Below are 26,864 nucleotides of genomic sequence, written 5' to 3'. Positions count from 1 at the left end.
TTTCATTTTCATTTTCCTTTCAATTTCCTCTTTTAGTTGTGTGGGAAATGGGTTGGCCTTTTCTATTTCAAAACATTTGTCCGAATCGATTAGTATTTAAAATGTTTCTTAAATAGTTTTCTATATAAGTTATTAAAGCTTTCGGTTTTCATTAGACTAGTTCATATATAGATATATAACTATGTATATTTCTGTGTATATGTATGTACGTACTTAAAATATATATGTATATATATGTTCCATAGTCTCTAACAATAAGAGGTATATACATCTGTAGAGAGGCCCAGACCCGCCGTCCACGAACTAAACGAGCAACTGATCAATATACCGATTTGGGTTAGGGCCGAGATACAAATGCCGATTTGCATCTTTATCTTCGGTCACAGATTCAGATTCAAACAAAATGAACAAACATGCGCATCGTGGAATGGACGTTTTTTAGGACGGTTTAATGTGGGAAGTATCTTCTACGCACATACATTCTCTCACAGGGTCACACAAATTTGGTAAATTTTAAGTAACGTTAAGAAAATATTGATAGACCCTTAAGTACACTTGCATAATGATGGGGCAACTCAATAAAACGAAAACCTTAAAGCAGGCATAGATAGTCGAGGATTAAAATATTACCATTTTGCAAGAATATTCAATAGGGATCGAGATTACAACTCAAGAAAGCGAAATAAATAGAAATTGGAACCGGGGTGGGAACACTCTCTGGCTATTTGTGTGTTCTTAGTAGTTGTTGTTTCCGTTAAATCTACATGTATTATATATATATGTATGTATATATATATCTCAATCGGGTTTTACTTTATATGTGTATATCTGTATATATCGATTCTCTTGCTGGGGGGTTTCGTTAGGGCTAAACATATATAGAATATAGATCTATATGTCCTGACATCTTCTTAGTTCTGTATATCATATACATATACCTAGTTCTTGTACCATGGTAATACTGTCCAAATTCCATTGCTTATTGCTTGTCTGCGGCTGAACTTGCTTCTGGTCGCGATGGAGATGGGGATGGGAACTCGGAACGGGATTGGGACCAGGATCGGGATCGGGTTAGATTTGGTCGTGATTATAGTTCTCAAAGCTTGTCTTTATCACGGTCGATGCTCATTGCTTTAAAGATTCCGCGCCCGATGCCGTAGCGCAGATTGAACTGATCCAGACTGGAGGCCCGCGGTCGCTGGCTGCCGCTTTGGTGTCCCGCGGATGTGGAGCCACCGGCTCCAGAACCAGATGGTGCTGATGCGCTGGGCTGCATGGAGCCGCTGCCCGATCTGGCCAACTGCTCCTCCATGTCCGTCTCACTGAATTCCGTTTCCGTGTCGCTAAACTTCCGGCGACGCCGCAGAAAAGTGCTGCAGTGCTTCAGCTCGCCCAGATTGTCGGATAGGGAGTGACCACGTTTCCGCTCCTGCCGCTCCATCTCGGCGGCCAGCATCTGCACCTCCCAGTCGTTGGTGCTCGCCAAACGACCTCCGCCGTCGTCCATATCCCCCTCGTTTCGAGCATCGCGCACCCTCGGATCCTCCTCCTCCTCGTCGTCGTCCACCTCGGCCATATTGATCTTGCTGGACGAGGAGCTTGAGCTGGAGCTCTCGCCAATGTCGAGGATCACGCTGTCCGACAGGCGGGCCAGATTGCCCGTGACATCCGCCACCATAACGGCACCGCTCGAGCCGCTCCCGCTGCCCAGGTGTCCGGTCTCCGATGCGCCGCTCCACTCGCGATAGCCACTGCTGCGCCCGCTGCTGCGTCCATTGCCCTGGCCGGAATAGAAGCTGGGGTGGCTCTGGGCGTGGCGGGAGCTCAGGGTGCCGGGTCCTCCGTAGTAGCTGCTCGGACAGTTCAGGGCGTTTGCCGAGGCCGCATGATGACGACTAGGACCCGGCGATATGCTGCGCCTGCCGCCTTGGATGGGCGGCGATGAGGTGAACACTGTATCCAGAGAGTCTCCTCGCTGGAAGTGGGAAAGGAGCAGGATTAATACAACGAGTTTCTTGCGTAATTTGGGTAGGTGCCAAGCCTACCATAAACAAAAGTTCCGCTGAAGATCCCGAACTGCTGTTGTCCTCCTCCTCCGGCGGCTCGTCGTCGTCCACCGACAGCTGAGGCATCTTCTTCTGGCGCCGGCTGATGGGCAGGACCAAGGCGGAGGAGGATGAGGATGGCGCTGGCGCTGGTGCCGAGGACTTGCCCTCTATGGAGCGCAGCTTGAGCTGCAGCTGGGCAATGATGGCGTCGCGGCGCCGCACCTCACCAGCCATGCTAGAGAATTGCGTCTCGAACTTGGAGTGCATCTCGTTCATGTGCGTCTTGATCACGTGGTTGATGCCGCTCAGGATCTGATTGAAGTAGTCCTGTGCCTCCGGGAAGCCTTTAAATTCAAGATCATACATCGTTGTGAGAACGTTGAACAGTTGATGTGGATGAAATTACGGGAACGGGTACTTTGTGTCTGGCAAAGGTGAGTTTTCATTGCATTTTTGGTGAGAGCACATTCACAATTGTATTCATCAGAGTTTACTACATTAAATTAGGCTGTGGGTGTTAAAGCGTTTTTAGCACTACATACTTAGGCTATAGTACTTCGATTCAGTTACGTGGCAGCCTCAACTATCAAGTACTGTTGACTTCGTGGCACGAAGCTCTGTATACCAATGCAGATGTTCAGATTGTGGGTGAATGGTTTTTATACAGTATTAAGGGCAGACAAAGACGGATCAAAAATATACATAGTGCATCATCTGCATTGACATCAATACATACGTACATCGTCGACAATTATTTACAAACGTCACGCATTCTCATTCCCATTACCATACAAATGTTGCACCGGCTCCGTCAAACAAGCTCAGCTGAGATCTCTATAGGGTACGCGTATATATATGTGTATATATATACAGAATCGTGTTCTTTAGCGGGTTATTTTGATATATACAAAAGCATAAGCTCAGTGTGACTTTGTGTGTTCTGTGATGTTTTAGTTACATGTTCCTAAGAACTTAAGCATCCATCATGGCGGCTGTTTCATTCCATTTCGTTCCCAATGCGTGAGTAACTTGCCCATCAGCTGATAAGTTTCTCCGTTCTGTGCACATTTCGTGTTTTTAGCTACGATTACCATTATTTACTTTTCAAGACTTGAGCTCTTTCTTACATTTCGGTAAAACCCTGAGAAGGTATGGGTTAAAAATGCAGGTACAAACAGGTAACTCTTTAGAGGAGCTACAGGAAGACTTGAAGGGATAGCCAAGGGATTTGGAACATTTAACATTTTAAGTCTAGGGGAACAGTTGTTCCTTATAGCAGTTATAAGAAAGGTAGATTACTATTTGAGGATGGACAGGAGACTATAGCTTTGAGGAAACTTAGCTTAGCTTAGGTGTAGAAGAGCAAACGCAAGTAATTTAAAAATGATATCGCAAATGTATAATAGGCAAAAAGGTTATAAAATAATACACAAATTCTGTGATTCGAAAGCCTTTTACTCTTAATGTTATCATGCAAGGATTTAAGTTAGGATTATATCAAAAGCGGTGGCGCAAATAGATGATTAGACGAATAGTTTGAAGGGGAGTGGAGGAGAAGAAAGCAGAGCAAAGCGAGAGAAAGTTCTTTCTGTGCGAGTATGAGTGACTCGCAACATGCGCAAGTGTCGGTGTATTTATATGCTCGAGTAGGGAGAGAGAAAGAGTTAGAGTTACATAGCGTGTTTCTTATTCTCAAATATATTTTACAATCTGGGTAGTGACAAGCGTTGCAAGGCATTGCTCTTGTTCTGGATCTTGGATCTATAATGCTCGATCTGAAACACATATATTTACCTTCAATCCGCTGCCCTGGACCCGTTCCACCCATCGCACTGGTTGTGTTCTGCCTGAGCTGCAAATTCAAATTCAAATCAGTGGTGGACTGGGCATGGAGGATTTGGTTCGACGACGCTGAGCACTCGACGACGTACGAGGCGGACGTGGACGTGGATGCGGATGCGGATGCAGTTGCTCCCGCTCCCGCTGGCAACAGCGACGCTGAGGCGCTGCCAACGCCACCAACGAGTCCGCGTCCGGTGCCGTGTCCGCCCAACTCCCCCTGCAGTTGGGCGGGAAACGCGAAGCTCTCCTGCGGCGAATTCGTGGGCGTTACCAACGTCAACGTCGGCGACCAGGCACTCGACGCTCCGGGCTCCAGTGGAAGTGGAACTGAGCCGGATGCTGGTGCAATGGGTACCGGAAACGGAAAAGCCACCGCCGGTGGAGGACACGTGTACGCACTGTTGCCGTTATTGCTCGGATGCGAACTCGAATTAGCATTGCTATCGTTAACCGTACCGCTACCGCTACCGTTACCGTTACCGCAACCATTATTCACCGAACCGATCGCCGCAGCACCGCCGAAGGGAGATTCCTCCTCCTTGGCACTGGCGGGCGGGCTGGAAAGAGTGGAATGGAAGGTTACACTCTTCAAGAGCTTACTGTGCCTAGCCACGTACCCTTCCAAGGTCGGCTCCGCCGGCAGCCCCTGCCCCTTTTGGCTGGCACTGGATTTGACCTTTGACCCCGTTACCGCTCCCGCCCCCGCTCCCGCCTCCTCCTGCTGACCACCGCCCATCTGGAGCTTCTTGAGTATGCTCTTCAGCTTGCGCCGCTCCATGGTCTCATTCGATTCGGGACTGAGTGGCAGGGGTATGTACTGCAACTGCCTGGAGTTGCTATCCGATGCGGATGCAGAAGCGGAAGCGGATGCCGATGCGGAGGCGGAAGCGGAAGTATTGGTGGATATCGAGGTGGAGCTGGTGGTCGACTCGTAAGTGCTGAGGAACTGCGAATAGATGCCGGAGGTGTCGCTATAGCATCGATACAATGACTCCGAGATGGGCACCTTGCTATCCGGCCCGGATTTGGAGCAGTCCAGGCTAAAGCTGCGCGTTTGCAGCGCCCGTTCCAGTTCGGCCAGCTTCTGGCGCTCATTGAGGATCTTCAATCGCTTGACGAAGGGCAGTCCGCAGTATTCCGGCGACAGATCGAACACGCTCTGGTAGAGCTTCCTCCGTCCATTTCCGCCCAGTTCGGTCAGTTCGCCGTCGGGCAAATGCTGCTCCGGCTTCTGGAGACGCAGGCAATCCCTTTTGGCGCTGGCCGTCACCTGGTTCGCCTGACTGGCCGCGGATCCGTTGGTGCTCGTGGAGCTTGGCCCCTGAATCTGCCCCTGCTGGTGGTAGCCATGATGATGGTGATGGTGGTGTCCATGACGCGGCGATCTCGAACTGCTTCTGGCGCTGTGGTGACGTGGTCGCGGATGCGTCTCCATCTGCTGCGGTATGTTGCTCAGCGAGTAGTTCTTCAGCGGTGAGGTCAGATCATCCGGCGAACAGTTGGTTAGGCTCGTGTAGCTGGAGGACATTAGGGTGGCCAGTTTCAGCTTGGACCACGGCTTGATGGGCGTGCCATCGGTGTCCGTATCGGATTGCAGCGGCGTGGCCATCCGATGGCTTTGGGGTTTGACTACCCTCTTCGATATGGTGGCAATGCCAGCACCAGAACCAGACCCCAATCCCAAACCCAATCCGGCTGCGGCGACGGGATCCTCGGATGTCGCGTGCTTGGCCACCAGAGCCAGTGATTTTGGTGGCTCCTTTTTGGCTATGGCCCCCGTGCTTGGACCCGGCGAACTGCTGGCTCCTCCGCCGCCACCTTGCAGCTGCTGGATCTTCTGCTTGAAGGACACCTTCATGATGGGCTTGATCTGGGCAACCGTCAGCGATTGTCCCGGCGCCGAGCCGCCGATGGCTCCACCATTTGAGCCAGGATGCGATCCTCCTGCTGCCTGGCCGGCACCGAAATGCGAGTCTATCTTGCTGCTGATGTTGGGCGGCGTGTTGACCTGAGTGATTTCATCGGGTTAGATGTTCGTTTGGGGAAAGAAAGATGATTGCGTGTATTAATAGAAGGTATAAGGTCAATAAATGATGCTTGTTCTCATACTCCTGCAATGGAAACAACTCTTTCTGTTAACCGGAGCATGAGAAACGGAGCACTTAACGTGAAACTTAACCGGCACTGTAACCTCGACATGTAATTGGCTTTTTGTTATTTCATATGAACTGGTGGATGACCACTCGTGGTGCTTAGATCCTAGCTGTACGGGAAATCTAAGGGTACTGCTGCCTCTAACTGAACATGAACTTAACAGGAGGTTAGTTTGGCGCGCTCTGGTTAGTCTAACTATTGAAGGCTAAACGTGAAGTGTGTTTTCACTTGGACATGTTCCCCCAATGCGGCAGGGGAAGTTAAGGACTTGCTTCTATGGGTTTCGGATGCTATGTCTGGTTATATAGTATTTTTGCTGTTTTTCGTTTGATATTGATATTGTCTTGATAGTTTTGTTTTGCTTTACCATGACGACGCCGGGTTCGGCGGCGTTGGCCTGCGGCTCGTTCTTAATTTTCAACTGCTGGAGTCGCTGGATCAGGGGAAAGCCTTCGCTGAACTCGCGTTCGGGCTCCTCCTGGATCGATTCCTGCGGCGATAACGTACACGTTACATGTGAGTGAGGTGGAGATTTCTGTGGTGGTGTGGACTTAACAGCTCGCTCTTCGCGATCCTAGTGCAAGACACATAAAGACACATACAAAACTACTGTTTAGGAGCTGGGGATAATTACATACAACACGAATTTATCTGGATCGGGCGTTAATCATTTCGGAAGCTAAACCAAAATCAAATGATAAATGCAAACGAACTCATGATTTAAGCGGGCAATGTCAGCGATGGTGTATCTGGGAGCAAATCCAACTCATTGTTTTTTTCTTGTACTTGTTTGTCTGTTAGTTGCATCTGTAAATTAAAATTATTCATGTTTTGTTCACTAAGCGAAAGCAGGGGGACTATTGAAAGCGTCTAAATAAGCTCAAGAGTTTTTTTGTACAAAGATTTACAGAGAACAGGCAACCTTTATGAACTAGTCTAGTATATCTGGAGATTAGTGGTAAAAAGTTTGCAAGTATATTCCTTTAATCGTAGTTTTTAAATTAGTTTTTTATGTGGATTCTGCCAATCACTGATCGCTTTTCAAAGTGTAGCGTTCCCAAGGGTTGGAAAACAGATTTTCCTGCAGCATTATTACATCTGCATAGTTCGCTATAAGATATAAATAGTTTGCATTGCGTTACGTGCTCGATTGCAATAATGACGATCTTTGGAATAGCGTATTTATCTTGGGTGGTTTTATCTGAAGGTGCACTAACAACTTGTACAAACTGCATTACATTATGGAATCGAAACATTGTACACATATGCAAGTGTGGGTGGTGGGTGTTTGGGTGGGTGGTGGTCGGTGGGGAGACTATAGGAAATCTCAGATACAACAGGCTTCAGACCGTTTTCCATTAGGCTGTTTGTGTTTTGTGGGCGTGTTGGTTTGTTTTTCCATTTGTCAAGCTCTGCATTCAATGCTCTGTTTGTCTGCTTGTGGCGAAAAACCATTTAAAGCCTTGTGGGTGGCGTGGGCGTGAGAGTGGGCGTGGTCGTGACTCTGGATGGGTGTGGAAAACCGAGTCGGGCAAAGGGTGAAGTGGGTGAGTACAAGAAACGAAAGTGAAACGAAAAATAACAAAAAACCAAAGAGCTGTGTGGTTTCCGGTGACTCGGTGGTGGTAACTGTGGCGGTGCCTGTGTGGCTTCTGGCCGCAGGTGGGTGGCGATGTCGATGCCGATGCGAATGGCTTCCCATGCCTGGCCAGGCCAACTCACCTGCTTCTCCTTGAGGAGACGGAGCCGCTGCAGCAGCGGCAATCCCGCCCCAATCGGACTGGGCGTTTTGTCGTGCAACTCGTCCTTGGCCTCGGCGCTATCCGCATCCTTTTCGTCCGATCGAACCCGCGACATTCGCTTCAACAGGATCTTGCTGCCGCGCGGCGAGGTGTTGTGCAGCGGCTGCATCTCCAGGGATTCATCGCTCTTGCGCGAGGTCCTGGGGGAGAATCAAGCAGAATTGCCATGTGAGGTTAAAGCAGTTCGCACGTTTGCCTGAGCAACCAAATGAAAAGTACTCCAGTGCTTTATTTACTCATAAAAATGATCGGACTTTGGTCTCACCTGGACTTCTTCAGCACGTTGCGGAACCCCTTGACGTCGTGCTTCAGCTTGTCCACGATCTTCTTGGAGGCACTGTTCTCGCTGCTGTCGCTCTGGTGCACCTGACCTTGGTGGTGGCTCTGGTGGTGGTGCGGATGGGCAGCCGCGTAGGCCGCCGCCTCCTTGTCGCTCTGCGCCTTGGCGTACTTCTTGTTCACGCAGCGCACCTCCATCAGCCGCTTGCGGCCCAGGGTCTGCAGGATCTCCTGGGCATCGGGGTAGTCCTTCATGGCTGCCAGGACATCCTCGCGGGACAGAGAGAAGAGCTCCGAGTAGCCCACGGAGCGCACATCCGCTGTGCGTCTGTAAAACACGCAATGAACAGATGAATGAATAAAATTAGTTTTTTAGGAGCCCACTCACTTGTTCAGCCCGTCCAGGTTGAGGATGCCGATCTCGCCAAAAAAATCGCCAGCCTTCATGGTGGTGAGCACCTTGCCCGTCTCGCTCAGCACCTCCAGGATGCCGTCGGCAATGATGAACATCTCGCGGGCCACCTCGCCCTTGCGGCAGATGGAGTCGCCCGGCGTGAAGATGTAGGCCTTCATCTTGAGCACGAGGTCGTGGAGGAACTCGGGCTGGCACTCTTGGAATATGGTCACCTTCTTCAGCACGCTCAGGTTGACATGTAAGGCCAATTCGGTTTTCAGCTTGTCGGGCAGGAGGCCCAGTGCGGTATTGATGTCACCGCCACCCTGTATCCTGCCGCGGGACCAGCTGTAGTCGTACCACCGCAGCACGCGACGCTTCATCCCTCCGGGCACCTAAGGGGATTGGCCCGGACGTGGCGGTCCATTAGTTGGGCTGGCGATGGAGAAAGCAGCGAACTCACCTTGTGGTGCCGCATGTAGGTCTTGGCCCCATCCAGCAGGCGCTCGAACTCCAGACGATTCGCATTTCGGTTCGTTATCACATTGCCCACTTGGCCCACAATGGTGGCGAAGATAAAAACACCAATCAAATAGCTAACGATCGTAAAAATATATCTGCGAAGGAGCAATTCAGCGAGTGGCAATCAATTAGCAGGGCACATGTAATCCACGCGCTTGGCGGAGAGAAACAGGGTGGCCCAGTTGAATTAGGGGTCATATTCTCTCCTGGAAGCACTTTATGCAAGCTCAATCAAAGTTTTCGAAAGCATAAGATGGGGCTTAACAAACTATTTGCAATCCTTGGAGGCAATTTGGCAGACAAATATCAATGGAACTGTTCAAGGCTGTCGCACGCTTTCGAAAACTTTGATGCCCAACGCTCAGTGGGGCAACATGCAACAGATATATTCAGATATTACAAAATGATAACACCAAGGCAGACGAATCGGTGGACAGCCCCCAAACAAGTTGCATGATATTCGCTGAATTTGATTGACCTTGCTAACAATCGCAGATGGATGCTACTAATGATCGTACCCATAACTGGAGCCAAACTGAAGCAGGCGCGATTTAATGCCACGCCGCGGAATAGAACGTGGGCCGTCCACCGAAAAGTTCGGTCTGATTGGTGAAATTGGTTGATTGGTTGATTGGTTGAAAGTAAGAGCAGAACCCCGATTTGCCATATGTATTCCGCTATATATACACTCAGTAATTCCTACTCACTCTGCATTTGTCTCCGGCGTGGGCAGGTCCCCGATGGTCGTCAGGGTCAGGGTCGACCAGTACAGGCTGCCCAGATACTTTCGCGTCAGGGTGGCGTAGTCGCCAGGTCGATACGGATACACCCAGTCGCCCTAGGGTATCGGGATATATCAGCAGGGGTTTTAGATAATGCTTACAAAAACACAATATTATCAAATGCAATTAGCAAGCCAACCATTTGCTTCATTCCGATTGACAATAAGTTGAGTATTGCATGCAGCAATAGCTTTTCCAAATATATAAACTATTTTACTTAGTTGTTTACGCCTATGTACCCACCTGAAAGCCCTCCGCCTCGGAGAGTAAAAAATAGAAACAACCGAACCAGTGTGCCAGTATTAACAGGATATGAATTAGGTTAACAACGCGCCATAAATTCGGCCAAACTGTTCTACTTTCTACGATGTAATAAAATCTCACAGATCGATAAACCTGCAAAAGGCCGCAAATTAGTACCACATTATTAATGCCCAGCAGCTACGAGTTACTGACTTTAAAAAAGCGCGTAAAACGCAAGAGCGGATGTGTGCCCATCTTCAGCTGCAGCAGATCCAATGGTATTAGCGCTATCATATCGAAGATAAAGTCGCGCGAGTGAACATAGTGACAGGCCAGCTTCCTGTCGTCGTATACCTAGAAGGCATCCAGAAGTTAGTGTCATGGTTATGGGTTCCAGGCTCAGATGCTCCGGATACTCACCATTAGGCCCTGCTCCAGATAGCCTGTGCGTAATTGAACTATTATATCTAAGATAAATACAACATCTGTCATCGAATCGCAGATGAGCCAAAACGTGGGCACAGATTGCTAGCCAAAAATAATGCGGCAAGTACACGGAGCAAAATGGCGAGTTAGACATGGTGTATATCACATAGGTTGAGAAAAAACAACGGAGTAAATAAAAATAGCTGTGAGCCCTCGAGTATTTTTGGTAACTGGGTAATTGGCCATGCTCTATGCTAATTTAAGCCATAAAAATAGTTCTGAGTAACGAAACGTGTCCGAAATAAAATCAATACTAGTAGTTAGCTGCGTAATTGTTTTCTGTGCATACAACACAAAGTCACATTAAGTGAAAAGGGTCTTCTACGGGCCGCCTGTGCGCCTATTTTTATGGCCAGGTCAAGGGCAATTAAAACGGGGAATGCAGTTGACAATTGCAAATGTGCGGGCTAAAAACAGGATGAGGTTTTGTGGCCGGGTTAAAGGTCAACACAGTCGACTCTTGTTTGCCCGACCGTAGCCAGTTCTAATCTGATGACAAACACCAGCTAACTGGGCCATAAACAAACATTTGCCCAGGCCAAACTGCGTGTCTTATAATTGAGTCATTACAAGGCAAAGAACGGGAGCAAACAGATAAAAAAGCGGATAAGTATTTTTCGGACAGGTGACCCACGGATGCTCTTTGCCCATCCTCTGGTGAAAAAACAGCGTTTTCCCAGGCAACATGCCTCCTCCGGAGGGTCATTATATGGGCCACGGAGGCCCAACTTCCATTACAACCAACTCTTTGGGCATAATGTCAAAGGGGTGTCGCCTTTCACAAAGGACGAACAAAGGCCTATCCGCAGTCTTTTCAAGGGCAAATGGGAAGTGGAAAGCGGAAAGTGGAAGGTGTACACACACCCCAGATAAACAAAAAATAAAGATAGAGAAAACGAGAAAATAATAATGAAAACTTTGTGGGAAAACTCACCTGCAGTTCAGGAAAGCTCTGCCTCACAATTAGGGTCCATAGATTATATAGAACACATACAGTTAACATCATTAACCAATAGAAGTAAAAATTTTCATCTGGATTAACAACGGATCGTCGTTTCTGCAGATAGCGTCGCCGTCGCTTAACACTCTTGTCGACGTCACCAGAGGCACTTTCTGAACCCGTGTCTTCAACAGTTTCCTGTAATTAACAATATCAAACACACGTTATTATTGCATCGTAAATAAGAGTACAAACAGCTTAAACAATACAACAATGTCCAAAGAATGGCAAATGATTGCATACTTTCAGACAGTTTTATAATCATTTTGACAGCTCCAGCTGTACTTTTCTCTACTTTTCGCCCACGGAGAGTGACAAATATATTAGTTACCTGTGTTTCGGGTATCTGTCTAGTCGAGAAACGCTTCAGGAAGGAGTCTTCGCGCTTGAGCGGTGGTTTCTTCTGTATCGCCGATGAGATCTGCACGGTGGTGCGTAGCTTCATCCAGCGCTGGTTCGATCGTGTCCTGTTTTGGCACGTGGAAGATGGAAATCGGTTAGATGCGGATATTCAGGAAACGTATTTCGCAAGGGATTGTCTCACACAACGAACTACGGCAGCTAATGACTATTGTTTAAGGGCACTCAAGGGGGGAGTTTCATTTAAGGAGCGCAACTAAAAAGATCATTCCAATAAAGCGTGCGCTCACGTTACTCGGGTGCTATTTATTTATTTCTTTTTATAGAACGTAATCACTTACGTAACACGAAACATCAAACACTTACGCTAGTTGGTGATGACGGAGAAGTATGGCTACGGGTTACGGGCTACAGGTTACTGGTTACTGGTTACTGGTTACGGGTTACGGGTTACATAGTACGGATTACGGCTATGGTTACGCATACTTAGTGGCAAGACAAACATTCATGGGAGAACCCAAAAGACCGTAACGCAAACGCACGCAACGGTAACGGTAACGCTAACATTAAGGTGGAACGGAAACGGAAACGCACAACGAAACACGAGGGAAAGAGAGAGAGATAAATAGATGAGGTCTCTTTGTGCATGCAATATACTAGTAAATGTAAGAGTATATACATATATACATATCTGACTATAGTTCTAGAATCTAGATAAATGACTACAAAAGCGAGATGTGTTCGAGTCGCAAGCGAATTGAACTCAAATCAAATCAAATCGAATGGAATGGAATGGAATGGAATCAAATGTAATCAAACGAAATAACAATCATAGGCGTGATGCAATTGACAACAAATGTGGAAAATTGCAATTGGAAAACAATTTAGCGGCAGCAGTAGAGCATCGCAGCGAGACAGAGACAGACAGAGCGAAACAGACAGAGTGAGACGGAGAGAGATAGATGTTCTGGGGATAGAGAGGAAGGAAAAGTGGAAGTGGCGTTCAAGTGGCCAAGAATTTTCCGCCATCGATATAAATAGCTCTTGGCCTCGGGCGAAAAGTGTTAAATTGTCTGCCAGGTGAGCTTTTCACGACGAAACTGAAAAGTTTCTCACAATTAAAAAGAAATTAAAAGAAACGAAAAGAACGGTTTCTCCGGCAATCCGAAGCTTAGGGTACTCTTGCAAACTTGATAGAATATATAATTTATTTAAATCTGTTCCGAAACATTTTAAGCACTTGCTGTACCAGTGCTATCGCATGGCTTCACACTCTCAGTTCTTATACATATTTTATGATGGGTTAATATACATAAAACGTGCAATAATGTGCACACTGAATAAAATCACTCTGTAGGTGTGCAAAAGTATGCAGTGAAAAATGTGCCAAGAAGCCTAAGCAGACAATTCAAGTTTAAAATAACATTGCATACTCTTAGGCAGCCAAACAAGTGATATCAAAGCGCCAGTAGCATTTCAGTGCTCGTATTCAGCTCTGAAAACCGACATTAATCACGTTTAAAGTCTGGAAATCATTTATAAAGCTTTAAGAGCTCAATTCGGTAAGCTAAAGCGTCATCAATCAATAACGATTGTTGAAAACGGACGGACCACCGATGAAGGTGAAATGGGGCATTACTTTTTATTAATTTCAGTTTGCAACAGCATAGCTACACACTACGAGTATATACGAACTCGATCTAGGACTATCGTACGACTACGTGGAGGGGAATTTCTGGAGAGGAGTTCGGGGAAGGGATCAGGTTTTACCACTTTAAACTTTTGCTCAAGCCGCTCAGGGTCGCCATTCAATCGTCTGTTCTGCTATAGCATCTAGTACTAGGTGTTTGTTTGCATGATGTACACAATGGATGTGGCTATATATATATATATATACATTGCTTATGTACAGTTCGATTTTGGGGATGTAGCTGATGCGTTAATTGATTTTGGTTGGGCTTAATTTATGCACAATTATTATTCGCATTCAGCATATCAAATGCCAGGCTACAGGATAAATGTTTTGTATTTTGTTTTTTTTTTTATCGTTTAGGGTTTGCTTGGTTTTAATTTCGATTTTTCTTTTCGGTTTTTGTTTATTTTGATTTAGCTAGTTTCATTGGTCTATTTACAGCGGTGGCTAAATTATTACGCATACGTCGTGTGGTACACGAGGAGGTACGAAAAACGAAAGCGATTTGGTAGCAATGCAGTTAGCTAAACGAAAGACAAATCAAAGGAAAACAATGATAGCTATAGGTGTGGTTGCCGTTAGTGTGGTTGTATAGGTGTAGGTGTAGATGTGGGTGTGGGTGTGGATGTGGCCGTATAGGTGTGTGTGTGTCTGTTCATTGGGTGGTTGGGTGTATATCCGCCCTACGAAGTGTTGTGGCTTTTTACAGGGTATTACTGCAGCCGTATCTTCGGCCCAAAGTCTGTGTGCTGGTGGTGGTGTTGTATTGGAGCAGCGGGCTTGGAAATTTCCGCACTTCGCAAAACGCTAAAACCCTACTCTATTGTTTATTTGTTCTATATACTTGTATGTATGTAGTTACTTCTATATGCTTTATGTGTCTTGCTGTTTTTGCGACCTATTCAAATGCAAAGCGCGCACATGCCGATCATCGTCATTATCATCATCAATAACAGCATGACCATCATCATCATAATCACAATCATAATCAAATCAAAAGCAGAACAAAGCTATGCGTATGTGTGTAAGTGTAAGTGTGCGTGTGTGTGTCATCTGTTTCTCTGTGTCTATGCGTGTGTTCGGTGTTTGCGTATTGGTGTGCAGAGACAAAACCGAGAAATCATAAGAAACGCAAGAGAATAACTTACCAATCGGAATCTGGATCTGAAGCTCCATCTCCGATACGCGATTTCCTAAACGAGTTTTGAAAGTATTTCATTTTCTTTTTGTTTCTTGCTGTTTCTTTTGTACTTTTATTTTTGTTCATTATTTTTGGTTGTTGTTTAACATATTATCGTTTTGTATTCATTTTGTATTGTAATGTTTTCGAGGAGGCCATAGTAAAGAGAGCTCGATAGAAATAGATTGGCAAAAAAACCAAGAGACAGGGACAGGGACAGGGACAGGAACAGGGACAAAGACAGAGACAGAGACAGACATAGAGAGGGAGTGAGCGAGAAGGCTGGTGAGGGTGAGAGAGACGCGGGAACACACAGATATGGAGGCACACACACACATACATATATACATATGCATGGAACTGGGTGATACGGGCCCCTCTTAACCCATCATCCATCCCAAGCCAAGCGGAAAAAAGGCTTGCTGCACGATAAGATTACCCCGCTCTATAGTCTCTGTATACCAAATATAATAGGTACACACAGTGGCGCCCGCAGCGAATTGTCAAAAAGGGGTTTTAGTTATCGTACTAAAATTTCGCTAAGTATGTTCTATGCCCCACCTAAAAGTTGTTTCTCAATAGTAGATACCGTCCTAATGATCGAAACCCCTATAATATATCATATTTCCAGTTCCAATCACATTTCTAACCTTTAATCAATAGACTCATTTATTTGTAGCCCCAAAAACCAAAACCCCCTTCAAAAAAGACCACTGAATATATGTATAGAAATGCGCGTACGTGTGTGCGTATATCTGTGGATGACCCCATTGTTGTTTTTGGGGTCAGCTGAACCATTTGTGGACTTTCGATTTAATATAAATTGAGAATGAGCTTGTTAGTTTTGGCGCTTGCCAATTCCCCGTTTCGTTTCGATTCGATACCATTCGAGTTCGGGTTCGAAAAGGTTAAAGAGCTGGGCCCGGTATTAAATGGCATTCTTTATTGCACCACAAATCATCCAGCGAAATGTTAAAGGACTCTACTGTTGGTTCAACGCGCGTGTGTGTGCGTGTATTTGTTAACCCATATGTGGTTGGCTAAAAGTGTTATTGTTTAATGGCATGATGTCCGATGTGAGGCCGCCTCGGGTTAACCGGCGATTCGGTTCCTAAGCCGGATTTCAATTAACGCCTCCTCCTCGATTCTCGGATCTGAGTTCCTCGCTTTTGGTCTCTGGTTTGGTTTTCGCTTTTCGGTTCCCGGTCTCCGGTCTCCGGTCTCCGGTCTCCGGTCCCCGGCTATCGGTTTTTGTGGCCATCAACCCGCAGGCCGTCGCAGGCCGTGACCGCCCGGAATGCTAAACCATTGCGTTTGGTTCGCCACTTGACTGACTGGGCGCACATGGCGGATGAAATAACAATTGAAAAATTGCGTCGAGTCATTTGGCCAACGTTCTCCATCTGCCCACCTCCCATGCTCCCCTGATGCCTGATGGGGATAAATTTATAACCGCCTGGGGACACTTGACACCCCGCAAAAGTATGCTACACTTTTCCCCAGCCAGCTGGATTTTAAAACGTGTCAGGATGTCACGGAAATCTAAGGATGCGCTCAAAGTAATTGTGGCAGAAAGTTGTAATATACATAAATCAAGTTGTAAATGAGTCGGTCTATGCATTTAAATGTACATATATACATATTAAAGGCACATAGTAAAGGTATAAAGGCATAGACCTAAAATGTGTATTTTGTACTTTCAAATGCGTGTTATAAATATTTTGTTCTTGTTTATTAAATTGGTTTAAATATTATGCATTACAGCAGAAGAATTCAAAAAATTCGAGCTATATATTTACAGTGACTAATGATTAATCTCACACTCTTGTTTCCAATCAATATGGTATTTCTGCACTAATTCTATAAAAGAATGGAAATTATTCCTGCAAATGACTTGAGCAAACTCACATAAAACTGCTGCACACAAATTTTAAATCCACCCACAGACATTTCAGTGACACTTAAACCAAACTCCTGCTCGTAAATTTCCCGACTACAATTTCTCCCTTTTTTTGCGACACCCAGCGAACGTGTTGATGGCTTATTAGCCAAGGCTAATACCCCAATTATTTGGGTCATCCCAGTTAATGAGCAACTTGGGCTGCTGACATTGCAATAAAGACGAAAATATCGGACGGCGCCACCGGATGTGAGCCGCATTTCAAGTGCTTGCAAATCAAAACACAATTGCCGGAATCGAACAAATGAATTTGATTGCGAATCAAAGTTGCTTGTAAGGGAATTACTTAAGCACACGACCAAGGAAACATACGGAAGCAAACTCTGGGTGGTTTATATGTATAGGAGGCCTCACTGTGCCCGATGCCAAGTGCATGCCATTTCGTTGGCAAAACAAATACAGAAAAAAGAGGATAAAACTAGATGGTGACATCCAATCGGACCTGAAGGGTGCATAAATTCTGGGCTACCATTGAGTGTGCTGTGTTCACTTGGCTTCTACATAAATTTGCAATTTTCTAAATTCAAATTCTTTGTAAGTTGTCAGTCAGAAGGCAATTTCCCATTTCGCATGCACAATGCCAAAGAGAATCTGGGTGGTTGGCGTACTCTGTGGCATTGGCATATGCATAGGCGCAATGTGGTGCCCTTGCCAGTGGCGTGCGATGGCTTTTTCAAGGGGACTAATTACAAGGGTTAATTACAAAGTTCCTTGAATTGCCTCTTTAGTCGTAAAAGGCAATATTCCTTAAATTCACTTGGGAAAGAACAGTTGGAATGGTCAAAGCATTTACTTAACATATCTATCAAGTGAGAATACAGTCATTTATGAAAGAGGGTTTGAAGCCCCCTGTCTACGTCACTGTATCTTCTTTCTTTGTGTGTGTGTGTGTGTTGGTGTATTTGTGTCAAAAGTTCGCCTACACTGCAGTCAGCAGCTTAAACATATCGATTCAAACGCACACTGCCAAAAGCCACTTTAACTTTGGCTGTTTGCAGAGATTTTTCAAGCAAAAGTCCCTCGTACACCCTTGCGTATAAGCATGTGTGTGTTTGTCTGAGTATGTGTGTGCTTAAGAGGGTGTGCGAGTGTGTGTAAGTGTGTGTGTCTGTTGGCATCAACTTGTTTAGCCAGGGCAAACTTTTTAAGTTGCCCTTTGCCAAAAATGAACCGAAACTAGAACAGTAAGTGGTAAAACGTATACCCAGCCAAGACACCTCTTTCCTTCATTTCGCTGGGCTACAGTGGCACCTCCCACTGCACGACCACGCGTGCATATGGCTAATAAATGCAAAATCCCATCAAACGCTTTTCCACACTTATTAAATGAGTGAAGTCGTGCGAAGAAATGGGTGGTCGGTCGTTGGGTCGAAAGACTTGCAAAAGTTTTACAAGAAAACTTATTGAGGCTTAACTGTAGAGAGTGACAGAGAGATAGAGAGAGTGTGGAGGGGGAGCGGGGGCGATAGACACAGATCTGGAGCAGAGAGTGGGAGTGGGATAGATTTAGCGAACGAGCGAGCAGGCGATATTTGAGTTGAGTTTTAGTTCAGAGTTTAGTTGAGTTGAGAGAGGTCTGGCATTCGCTTACACATCAATGATATATGGGTTACATATTAGGTTACACATAGGTTCATACACTACGTTTTCGGATTAGTACGTTGTTAGAGCGAGAGAGTGAGGGCATGAGAGAAAGAGAGAGGGCGAGCGATCAATGAGCGTTAGTGGGTGGGTTAGTAAGTATCGATTATCGAGGGGCAGATCGAGGACTTCGCTTTCAATGGTGATGGTGGTGAGGATAGCAAGAGTCAGGGTTCTCTCCTGCATACACGCACACGCACGCAAGGAGAGTTTACACACACACATATATGGGTGCACAGAGAAAAAAAACAACATCCCACTTGGCCATTATAATTATTACAATTCTCTTGCTAGATTATTTTCTTATCGTTAAAAGACTTCCTCCCACAGTACTTGAAATATGATAAAAAATAATACTATACATATTTCTATTCCATTTTAAAAACTGAAACTGTAGTTCTGAAATCTTTCTATTAATATAAAAAACGACAATCTAATATAATTGAGGTTTACTACGTTAAACTACTATGAAATTCTATGTATGTATTTTGTAACTTTTGTAACATCAAGATGGATTTTGAAACATATAAATTTTGAACCATTAATTTGTTTAAATATAACAATAAAATGATTTGAAATGAATAGATTGATTAACTGTTGTTCTAAGCTAACCAGCCGTTCTTATTTGAATGGCCAAATGTAGGTGATATTTTTTCTCTGTGCAGTAGTTAGTTAGTTAACGCTAGCAAAACGCGGATACGCAATACGGGAACACTGAAAGTGGGACTTGTGGGTGGCAACGTTCCTCTTGATGCGCCGCAGGGAGCAGTAGTAGGCCATCACGGCCCGCAGGCTCTTCCACTTCGTTGTCTGCTGCTGGCCATTGGAGGCATTGGCAGTGGCGGATGCGGATGCAGATGCGGATGCGGAGGAGAAGGCGAAGGCGCCACTCCGGACCTGATCCTCCGCCGCCACAAGATCCTCAGGATGCTCGCTGATGAACGAGGAGAGGGTCTTCATCGCTGGCAATGGCCTGTGACCCACTGGCGTGCTGGCGCTCTGGTCGGAGGACGGACTGTTCACATGGAGGCGCACCTGGCGCCGCTGACGGGCCTGGTGCGGATGCGGATACGGATGCGGATGCGGATGCGTATGCGGATGTGGATGCGGTTGTGCCGGCGTCAGTATAAGTCTATCCCTCTCAGTGTACCTTAAACTAGTGGTGGTGGTGCAGCCACAGTGGTGCAGTTGCGCACTGGCCAGCGACGAGCTGCCGGATCTATATATGTATATATATGTTCAAGATCCGATCGAGCGATGCGAGAAGTGGATACTCTGATTATAACATGCGATTTGCGAGGGTATCGACCCACGGCTGCCACTTTTTAATCAAATTATCTCTAACAATTGCACATTAAATATAATTCAAAGACTATGTCTGTACATTTTATACTATAATTTTTTAATAAATTTACTAAATAATAAATAATTTTGTACGAGAAATATTTTACAACCAGTGTTTTAATGGTGCTAGAGGCAAGTAAAAATGTTGAAAAAATTGGTTTACTTTTGGACTGTTTTTAGGGAAATGTGACTCGGTTTATGCTCTTGATTAAATTGTTTGTCCTGACACATTAGCATTCTGGAAGTGGCAGCCGTGGCTCAGTGTGGTTGTGGTGGTTCATGGTTTCATGGTTTCGTTCTGGAGAGTGGAGCTGAGTGGATTCGTGTGCCCAAAGATTAGCTCCGCCCGGCGAGAGCCCATTAGGCCAAAGAGTTGTCAACTTTTGTCCCCCGGGAAGGCGGCTCGACCTCTTTCAGCCGCCTTCCGTCGCCTTCGTTTGCCTGGGTCGAGTTAATTAATGAAATCATGCACACACACATACACAACGACAGCCTGACACTGTGACACTTCGACAGACACAAACGCACACATAGGCAACAAGGACATGGGCAATCCCGGCTAATTGTCATTGCTAATTTCCTTTTTGCCACCACAATAGCACAATAAACACAAACAAAAGTTGTGCGTTTGTGTGTGTGCGTGTGCGAGTGTGTCTGTCTGAGTGACAGTTCCATTCAACTACAAAAGCAAGAAAATTTTGAAACCACAGTCTCAACATTTACTTGTAATCGACTGCTTGGACGGTGCGTTTAAAAGTTGTAGGGCAAACCCATAATACATAATTGAGTGTGCATTATATTAATATTTCTTTGAAAATAGAAATAATAAGTATTTGTTTTTTGATGTCAATTTCAATTGATTTAGACAGACCACAAGACAGTTCTAGTACGTACTTAATGGTTTGTGAAAATAAAGTAAGCTGTGCTAGCCCTACGGCAATGAAACGCACTGTCCCTGTATCGAGCTTCTTGTAGCCGCATCTTAGACTTCTGATTAGATTAACCAAAACTCAAACTGGAAACTTTTGAAGTCCCGTCCGCATTCGCATTCGCATTCACATTCCCATTCAGATTTCAATTCCCATTTCGCAATGCCAGGCTTTTGGCTAAGACCGCAACGTTTCGCATGGGCGTAGACGGATATTCGGGTGGCGAAGAGGGGGGCGACTTGCTAATTGGTAATTTAATTTAATTGAATCGGGCTTATTGTCGTTGCTTTTCTTTCTTGCGCTTTCTGCTGGTCCTTGTCTTACGGATACGGATGCCAGTACGGATGTGATGTCGCTTACGGTTGATCAAATACAGAGTACAAAAAGCTGTCAAGGCGAGCCCAACAAAGTATGCTACACATTTATCAATTACGCTTACGGCACGTGCCTATGTATATGTAGTTGCTGCACATGTATGGGTATGTGTTGTGTAAGTGTAGTGGAGTGTTTTTTCAGTGTGTCTATGTGTGTGTGGGCGCAGTGCAGGACAAGCAGCGCCGGATTATTTTTATGTGTTTGGTAACAACTTGGCACGATTTGAATAAATCATCTCTGTTATGCTCCTTCTCGTTCTTTACTCTGCTTTCAACTTTTGTTTTACACGTGTCGGGGTGTGTGCACTGGGCGAAAACTGCACTCTAAAATCGGGCTTTGGATGCTTTTAAATCCCAATCAACTGATCTTCTTAACAACACTTTACTAAATGAAAGCAGTCAACACTATTAGTAAGCTATTTATTTATGCAAGAAGCAAAGCAATTTTACTCAAACCAAAATCCAATTTCCAATTCCCTATGCACAAAACACCTAATGCTATAATTACGCCTCCCTGAATTTAGTTGCAATTTTTCGCTCAGTGCAGGTGTATTGTGTTCATTTGCTTGGGCTGTGTGCGTGTTTAGGTGTGCGAATCGAACTTACCGCTGGCTAGGACTTTTGCTGTCCGACGAGTGCGCCGCACTGTTGTTGTCGTCATCCCGGACCATCTTGTGGTGCCGCTTATGGTAGCCGCCGTCGCTGGGTCCGCCAGCGCCACCGGATCCGCCGGCACCGCCTGCACCGCCGCCTCCTCCGCCTCCGCCGGAGCTACTGGTGCCCGTGGGACTGATGACGTCCGTGTCGCTGTTGCAGTCGTGCACCTGACGGGCCACATCCTTGACAAACTTGCCCGCCTCGTGCTCGTGCGCTTCCATCTGCAAGGATAATCGCACTGATAAGTTGGGCGGCAGTAATTGGGCTTACTGCGATGACTATATACATAGCTCTATGCCGACACCCAAGCGGAGGTGTCTCATCAATCGCAATTGAGCGCATCTTAATTGCTAATTATGCAAATTCAACCCGAAACAGGGTCAAATGTCAATGATTGCAGTACAGCGGTGGGCAAAAAAGCAGCAACATGCTCACAGTTCTGTTCTCCGGATTTTCTATTATAGCTTTACAACCAATATAAGCCTTTTATGTTTCAAATTAATGTATTTCTTAGAAGTTAAAATAGTTTGGGTATAACTCAACATCGTTAGTATTTCACCTTCAGATACTCAAAGCCTTTCGATTTAACCTCTTACTCTGTATGTTTGAGTGCTATTATTGCGGCCACATGTGTACGTGGCACACATGGCATCGGCAACAGCATCGACATTCGAATCTGCAACTACATCTGACGCTGAGCCTTTGCCATTTTGCCCACGGTGCATTTTAAATCGAATGATGTTGACGATAATAATTAAACTTTGATTTGATTGCCTGTGACACGAAAACTTGGTCAACTCGGAGCCTTCAGGTGGGCCAGAGTTTCCCGGGAAAGCTGAAATGGGAAATGGGAAATGGATGGAATGGGATGGGCGGTTGGCTGTGTGGGCGGATGGTGGGAAAACTGGCGAATGAATTGGTTGGCGCAGGACCAGTCATGAGCTCTGAAAACTTTTGTCGATGCGAGCTTTTAAAATTTAAATATTGCATTATTGATTCCTCGCCGAGTTGGGCGAATACTAAAAGTGACTTAAAGTCAAATTTTTTATGCAGAATCGGATTTTAACACGTGGCAACGGAAAACTTAATAAATGTTATTTCATTTTTATACCCGTTACTCGTTGCGTAAAGGGTATACTAGATCCGTTGCAAAGTATGTAACAGGCAGAGGGAAACGTTTCCTACGATCTGCATCGCATAAGTTAAATAAGCTATTTCTGTTTATTTCAAATGAACAGATTTAAATATATAACCATGTTTACTTAATAGGATATACAAAATTTTAATAAATAACAACAATGTAGAAAAATTTGGAATAAAGTTATAAAATCTAATAATAAAGAAATTCGAAAAAAATATACAAAAAATATACTTAGTTGATTATGTTCTTGGAAATCAATCGATAATTCAATTAAAGGAATTAAGCCTGCTAATACCACAAAATGAAAAGTATTTATAGGCTGCGTTTTATAAAACCAAACTTTTTCGGAATTTCATTTAAACACCACATAAAGATTACAAAAAACTTGATTGAATAGGATTTAAGTCTCAATACCCTAAAACCAAAGAAGAAATGTTAATAAGCTGCATTAACCAAAGAAATCAATGAGACTTATAACATTCCTAATCACAGCAGTTGCATAACAACCGCGAGTATTAAAATCAGTGGGGATTAAGTTGAGTGAGAGCAAAGTGTGTCTGGAAAATCAATAGGAATTATCCGAGACTAATCACGACATCGCAATTGCAGCCGCAATCGAATAAAACGATGTCGGGAGCCCCAGCCACTTCGATTGGATCAGTGTCAGAAACCACTTGTTAGCCAAAGCCATTATTAATTTAGCACCAATGGCCAAAAACCAACTTAAAGTGAGCTTCATTGGGGCAAGTTGGGGGCGTAAAGTACTTGTATAAGTACTCGAGTGCCGCAAACTTGAAAGCTTCGATTTGACCATTGGGACAGATTGACGATGCTCGTGTCCATGCTCCGTATTCCGTATTCCGTATACGTATACGTATTCGTATCCGTATTCGTATTCCGTATTTGTATTCGTATCCGTGTCCATACTCCGCATCCCGTAAATTCGTGTGTGTGGGCTTGTGTGGGTGGCTGCATGTCCGTGACAAAACTAGCTAATTCCAGTGGAGGGTTTCAATTTGGGCAACGGTCTAAATGGGGGAAACCGCATAACATATATCTGGCGGGATTTGTGCGCCGTTCCCACCAATTAGTTGACAAATCTGTTCAGTGTCGGATTAAGCTTCACTTGTGAGCCACCATTGCGATGGCTATGCTCATACGCACACCTGTGGTCAAGCTACTAGTGTCACCATATTCGACGGGTATTGATTTGCAGTGCCGATGCTAATGTTATTAGCTCTAACTAATTTTCACACAATTTATAAATGCTAACAACCATTTAAATTAAAAGTTTTCAACATAACTAAAAATGGTCAGACAGCTAAGACCAATAACCTAACCATTCATATTGCTTTTGATAATTTTTGATCAACATTTTCAAAACTTCCCAAGCAATTAAGACTTTCAAAGTTGAATGCCAATCGATTAGCAATTCAATTAGGAGCAATTTGGAGCATTATTTTCAATGTTTTTGCCAAAAAACGTATTAAACTTAAAGGAATATTAAAAAATTGTTTTTAAATAAGATAAGTTTTCTTGATTCTTTGCAAGTTGCTTTAAATTTATTGGTATTTTATTTCACATTTAAATGTGTTTCCTTTCGACCAACACCTATTCGGATGACCCCTGCTGTGCATATAGACTTTCGATCCGAGCCACCAGCAGCTGATGGTCGCGGCCACGGCAATTAATTGCGCCACAAAACTTGATTGGAATTTATTGTGGTTCTGGGTGTAGGGAACTGGTATTTGGATTTTGTATTTCGCATTTCGCATTTTGAGCTGCTGCTTTCCGATTCGAACTGTTAAGCCCCCATTCTGAATGGAAAGGACACTCCCGAAGGAATGATGGGGTTAGAAGTGAGCTGGGCAGCGTTTTAATTAGCCAGTGACAAATCGGAGGCACTACGTACAGGAATATATATTGTGTGTGTATATATTTGTATATATTTGTGTAAGCCAATTGGCTGCAGCGAACTTGGTGCACTCCAGTTGTGGGGAACTTGACGGGAAGATGTAAACTTTTAATGATTGAGCCTTGATTTTCTTTAATGGCTTTTTGCGCCGCAAAACTATTCGCTCGTGCTTTCAAAACAAATTAAATAACTTTTGGGAAGCTTGGAAATTTTAATGAATATTCATGCTGATCTAGGGTCCTGTTTTATTGTATCCACTTTATGTTTGCAATTCAGGTAACGAGCTTAACGAAGTTGTGTAAAATGATTTGCACCAAGCTGATGCACTTTCCCTAAATTTCCATTAAAATTAAAACATGTGTTATTTATGGTTGTCCATGTGGTAGCTCGAAAACGTAAGTTAACAATTATCCAATTATCCGCCTTTCGCTTTTAATAAAAGCCAGCTGTACTCATGGATATTTTCGCAAATCGTATGTGTAACAATGGTTTTATGTTTGCCAACTTTAAAACGTAAGTCAGCACTCTTGAAATATTATTTTTACTGTTTGCCGGATTATATTGCCTCTGCTGATATGGTTATGTGTTTTCCTTTCTATTTAATAAAATCCAGGCTGCATTTCATGGCAATTTTCGCAAATGGGTTTCCAATATTTATTTGCCAGCTGCTTCCGACTACAATTTAACCAATGGCTATAGCCTCAATTCATTTTAATACGCCCCCTTGAAAGCAATATCATTAACATGTAGCCAAACTCATAATCGAAAATGTTAAAATGGTATGCCTTTGTTTGTCACACGACATTAATGAACAGGAAACAAGAGGTTGGGGGAAATATGGCTCAAATGAGGGCGGATGGCTAAAAGCGGATGATTAATCTGGGTCGTATATGCCAGGAACAAGATATAAAATACATAGTAATGTTGCTAAGAAAAAGGAAAGAGCAAGAAACAAGTTTTTGGTTGAAGAAGTGAAGTTTAGGTTCATGAATAACACAACGCTGCACACCCCCGTTTCTTTGCAGTGTAGCTAGGAATACGAAACTGAAACACGAGCTGCCAAAGGGTGACACAGATTGTCCTTCTGGGAAACCAAAATCGGAATCAAAAGCGGACTGCGCTGCACGGAAGTGTGCGAGTGTAGCGTTGGCAGGATGTGGGGGCCAGGGACTCAGGGACATCGTGAACAGCACGAGCATCATGAACATCATGGACATCATGCACATGGACACTCACCGTATATAGGCCCGTTGCAGTGGCCCCCGACGACGAGGAGGATGCCGCTGCCGCTCCAGTGCTGCCGTAGTTGAGCTGTGAGTGATAGCCGCTGGAGAGGATCTTCTTGTGTGCGGATGCATGCGCCCGATACGCGCTCACGCTCAGTTTCATCCTGACATCCACTCAGCCACTCCCACCGCCCGCCGCCCACGCCAGCGATACGTGGGCGTGTCCCTTGTCCGTGTGGCCGCTGTTGCCGCTGCTCCTCTGGATGTATCTGTATCTGTATCTGTGTATGTACCTGTGCTTGTATCTGTGTCCGTAGCGTTGTCTGTGTGTGTGCCTGTGTGTGTGGACGCGGGCGTTGGCGTTCCGTGGGCGTGGGCGTGGCCGGCTCACTGCTACCGCTGGGCTTGCAGCTTCAATTGCTGCTGCTTGTGCCACTTGTGTTGCTGTTGCAGCTTTAATCGCAGATGCTGCTGCTGCTGCTGCTGCTACTGCTGCTTCAGTTGCTGCGGCTTTAGTTGATTTCACTGCTGATGCTGCAGTTTGCTTTTGATGCGTTGCGTCTGCTGCTGCTAATGCTGTTTTTATTAATGTTGCCGCTGCTCCGGTGTCTATGCAATCCTGTGGGGCAGGAGTTGCAGGTGTTGCCGCTATTTCTTGCCACTATTGTTACTGTTATTATTTATGCTGCAGCTATTGTTGTTGCTCCTTCCGCTGTTTTTGTCACTTTCAGCAGCTGCTGCTTTTGTTGCCGTTGTCGCTTTCAAGTTGCGTTGAATTGGGCTTAATTGAGTGCCCACAGGCGTCTGACGATGACGACAAGGACAACGAGGGCGACGCCGTTTCAAAACGGGGCGTGGCAGCAGCAGGAGGCGCAGGGCTGTAGGGCTTTTC

General features: G+C 45.1%; 1 protein-coding gene across 3 annotated transcripts; it reads right to left on the bottom strand.

The window, feature by feature from the left end:
• Nucleotides 1–217: 217 nt before the first annotated feature.
• Nucleotides 218–26,236, bottom strand: LOC6550803 (ecdysone-induced protein 74EF). Of its 3 annotated transcripts, XM_026981903.1 has the most exons (19): nucleotides 25,983–26,236; nucleotides 21,640–21,911; nucleotides 14,754–14,798; nucleotides 11,884–12,019; nucleotides 11,487–11,690; nucleotides 10,487–10,594; nucleotides 10,280–10,420; nucleotides 10,067–10,219; nucleotides 9,749–9,879; nucleotides 9,560–9,643; nucleotides 8,983–9,136; nucleotides 8,514–8,914; nucleotides 8,112–8,453; nucleotides 7,767–7,986; nucleotides 6,412–6,534; nucleotides 4,508–5,898; nucleotides 3,843–4,447; nucleotides 2,046–2,392; nucleotides 218–1,975 (listed from the first exon to the last, which is right to left on the bottom strand). In XM_026981903.1, exons 1-19 carry the CDS (start codon nucleotides 26,133–26,135, stop codon nucleotides 1,097–1,099), a joined length of 5,889 nt encoding a protein of 1,962 aa, XP_026837704.1. In that variant the 5' UTR covers nucleotides 26,136–26,236; the 3' UTR covers nucleotides 218–1,096. The 3 variants fall into 3 exon arrangements, with proteins under 3 accessions (XP_026837704.1, XP_026837705.1, XP_015011286.1); XM_026981904.1 differs by lacking the exon at nucleotides 9,560–9,643; XM_015155800.2 differs by lacking the exons at nucleotides 218–1,975; nucleotides 2,046–2,392; nucleotides 3,843–4,447; ... (12 more) ...; nucleotides 11,884–12,019; nucleotides 14,754–14,798 and adding an exon at nucleotides 19,043–19,605.
• Between the last annotated feature and the right edge of the window lie 628 nt (nucleotides 26,237–26,864).

Source organism: Drosophila erecta, unplaced genomic scaffold, assembly GCF_003286155.1.
Source record: "Drosophila erecta strain 14021-0224.00,06,07 unplaced genomic scaffold, DereRS2 tig00000126-arrow-pilon, whole genome shotgun sequence".
Lineage (NCBI taxonomy): Eukaryota > Metazoa > Arthropoda > Insecta > Diptera > Drosophilidae > Drosophila > Drosophila erecta.
The sequence above is the reverse complement of the archived record's forward strand: the minus strand, read 5'-3'. Positions and strand labels throughout refer to the sequence as shown.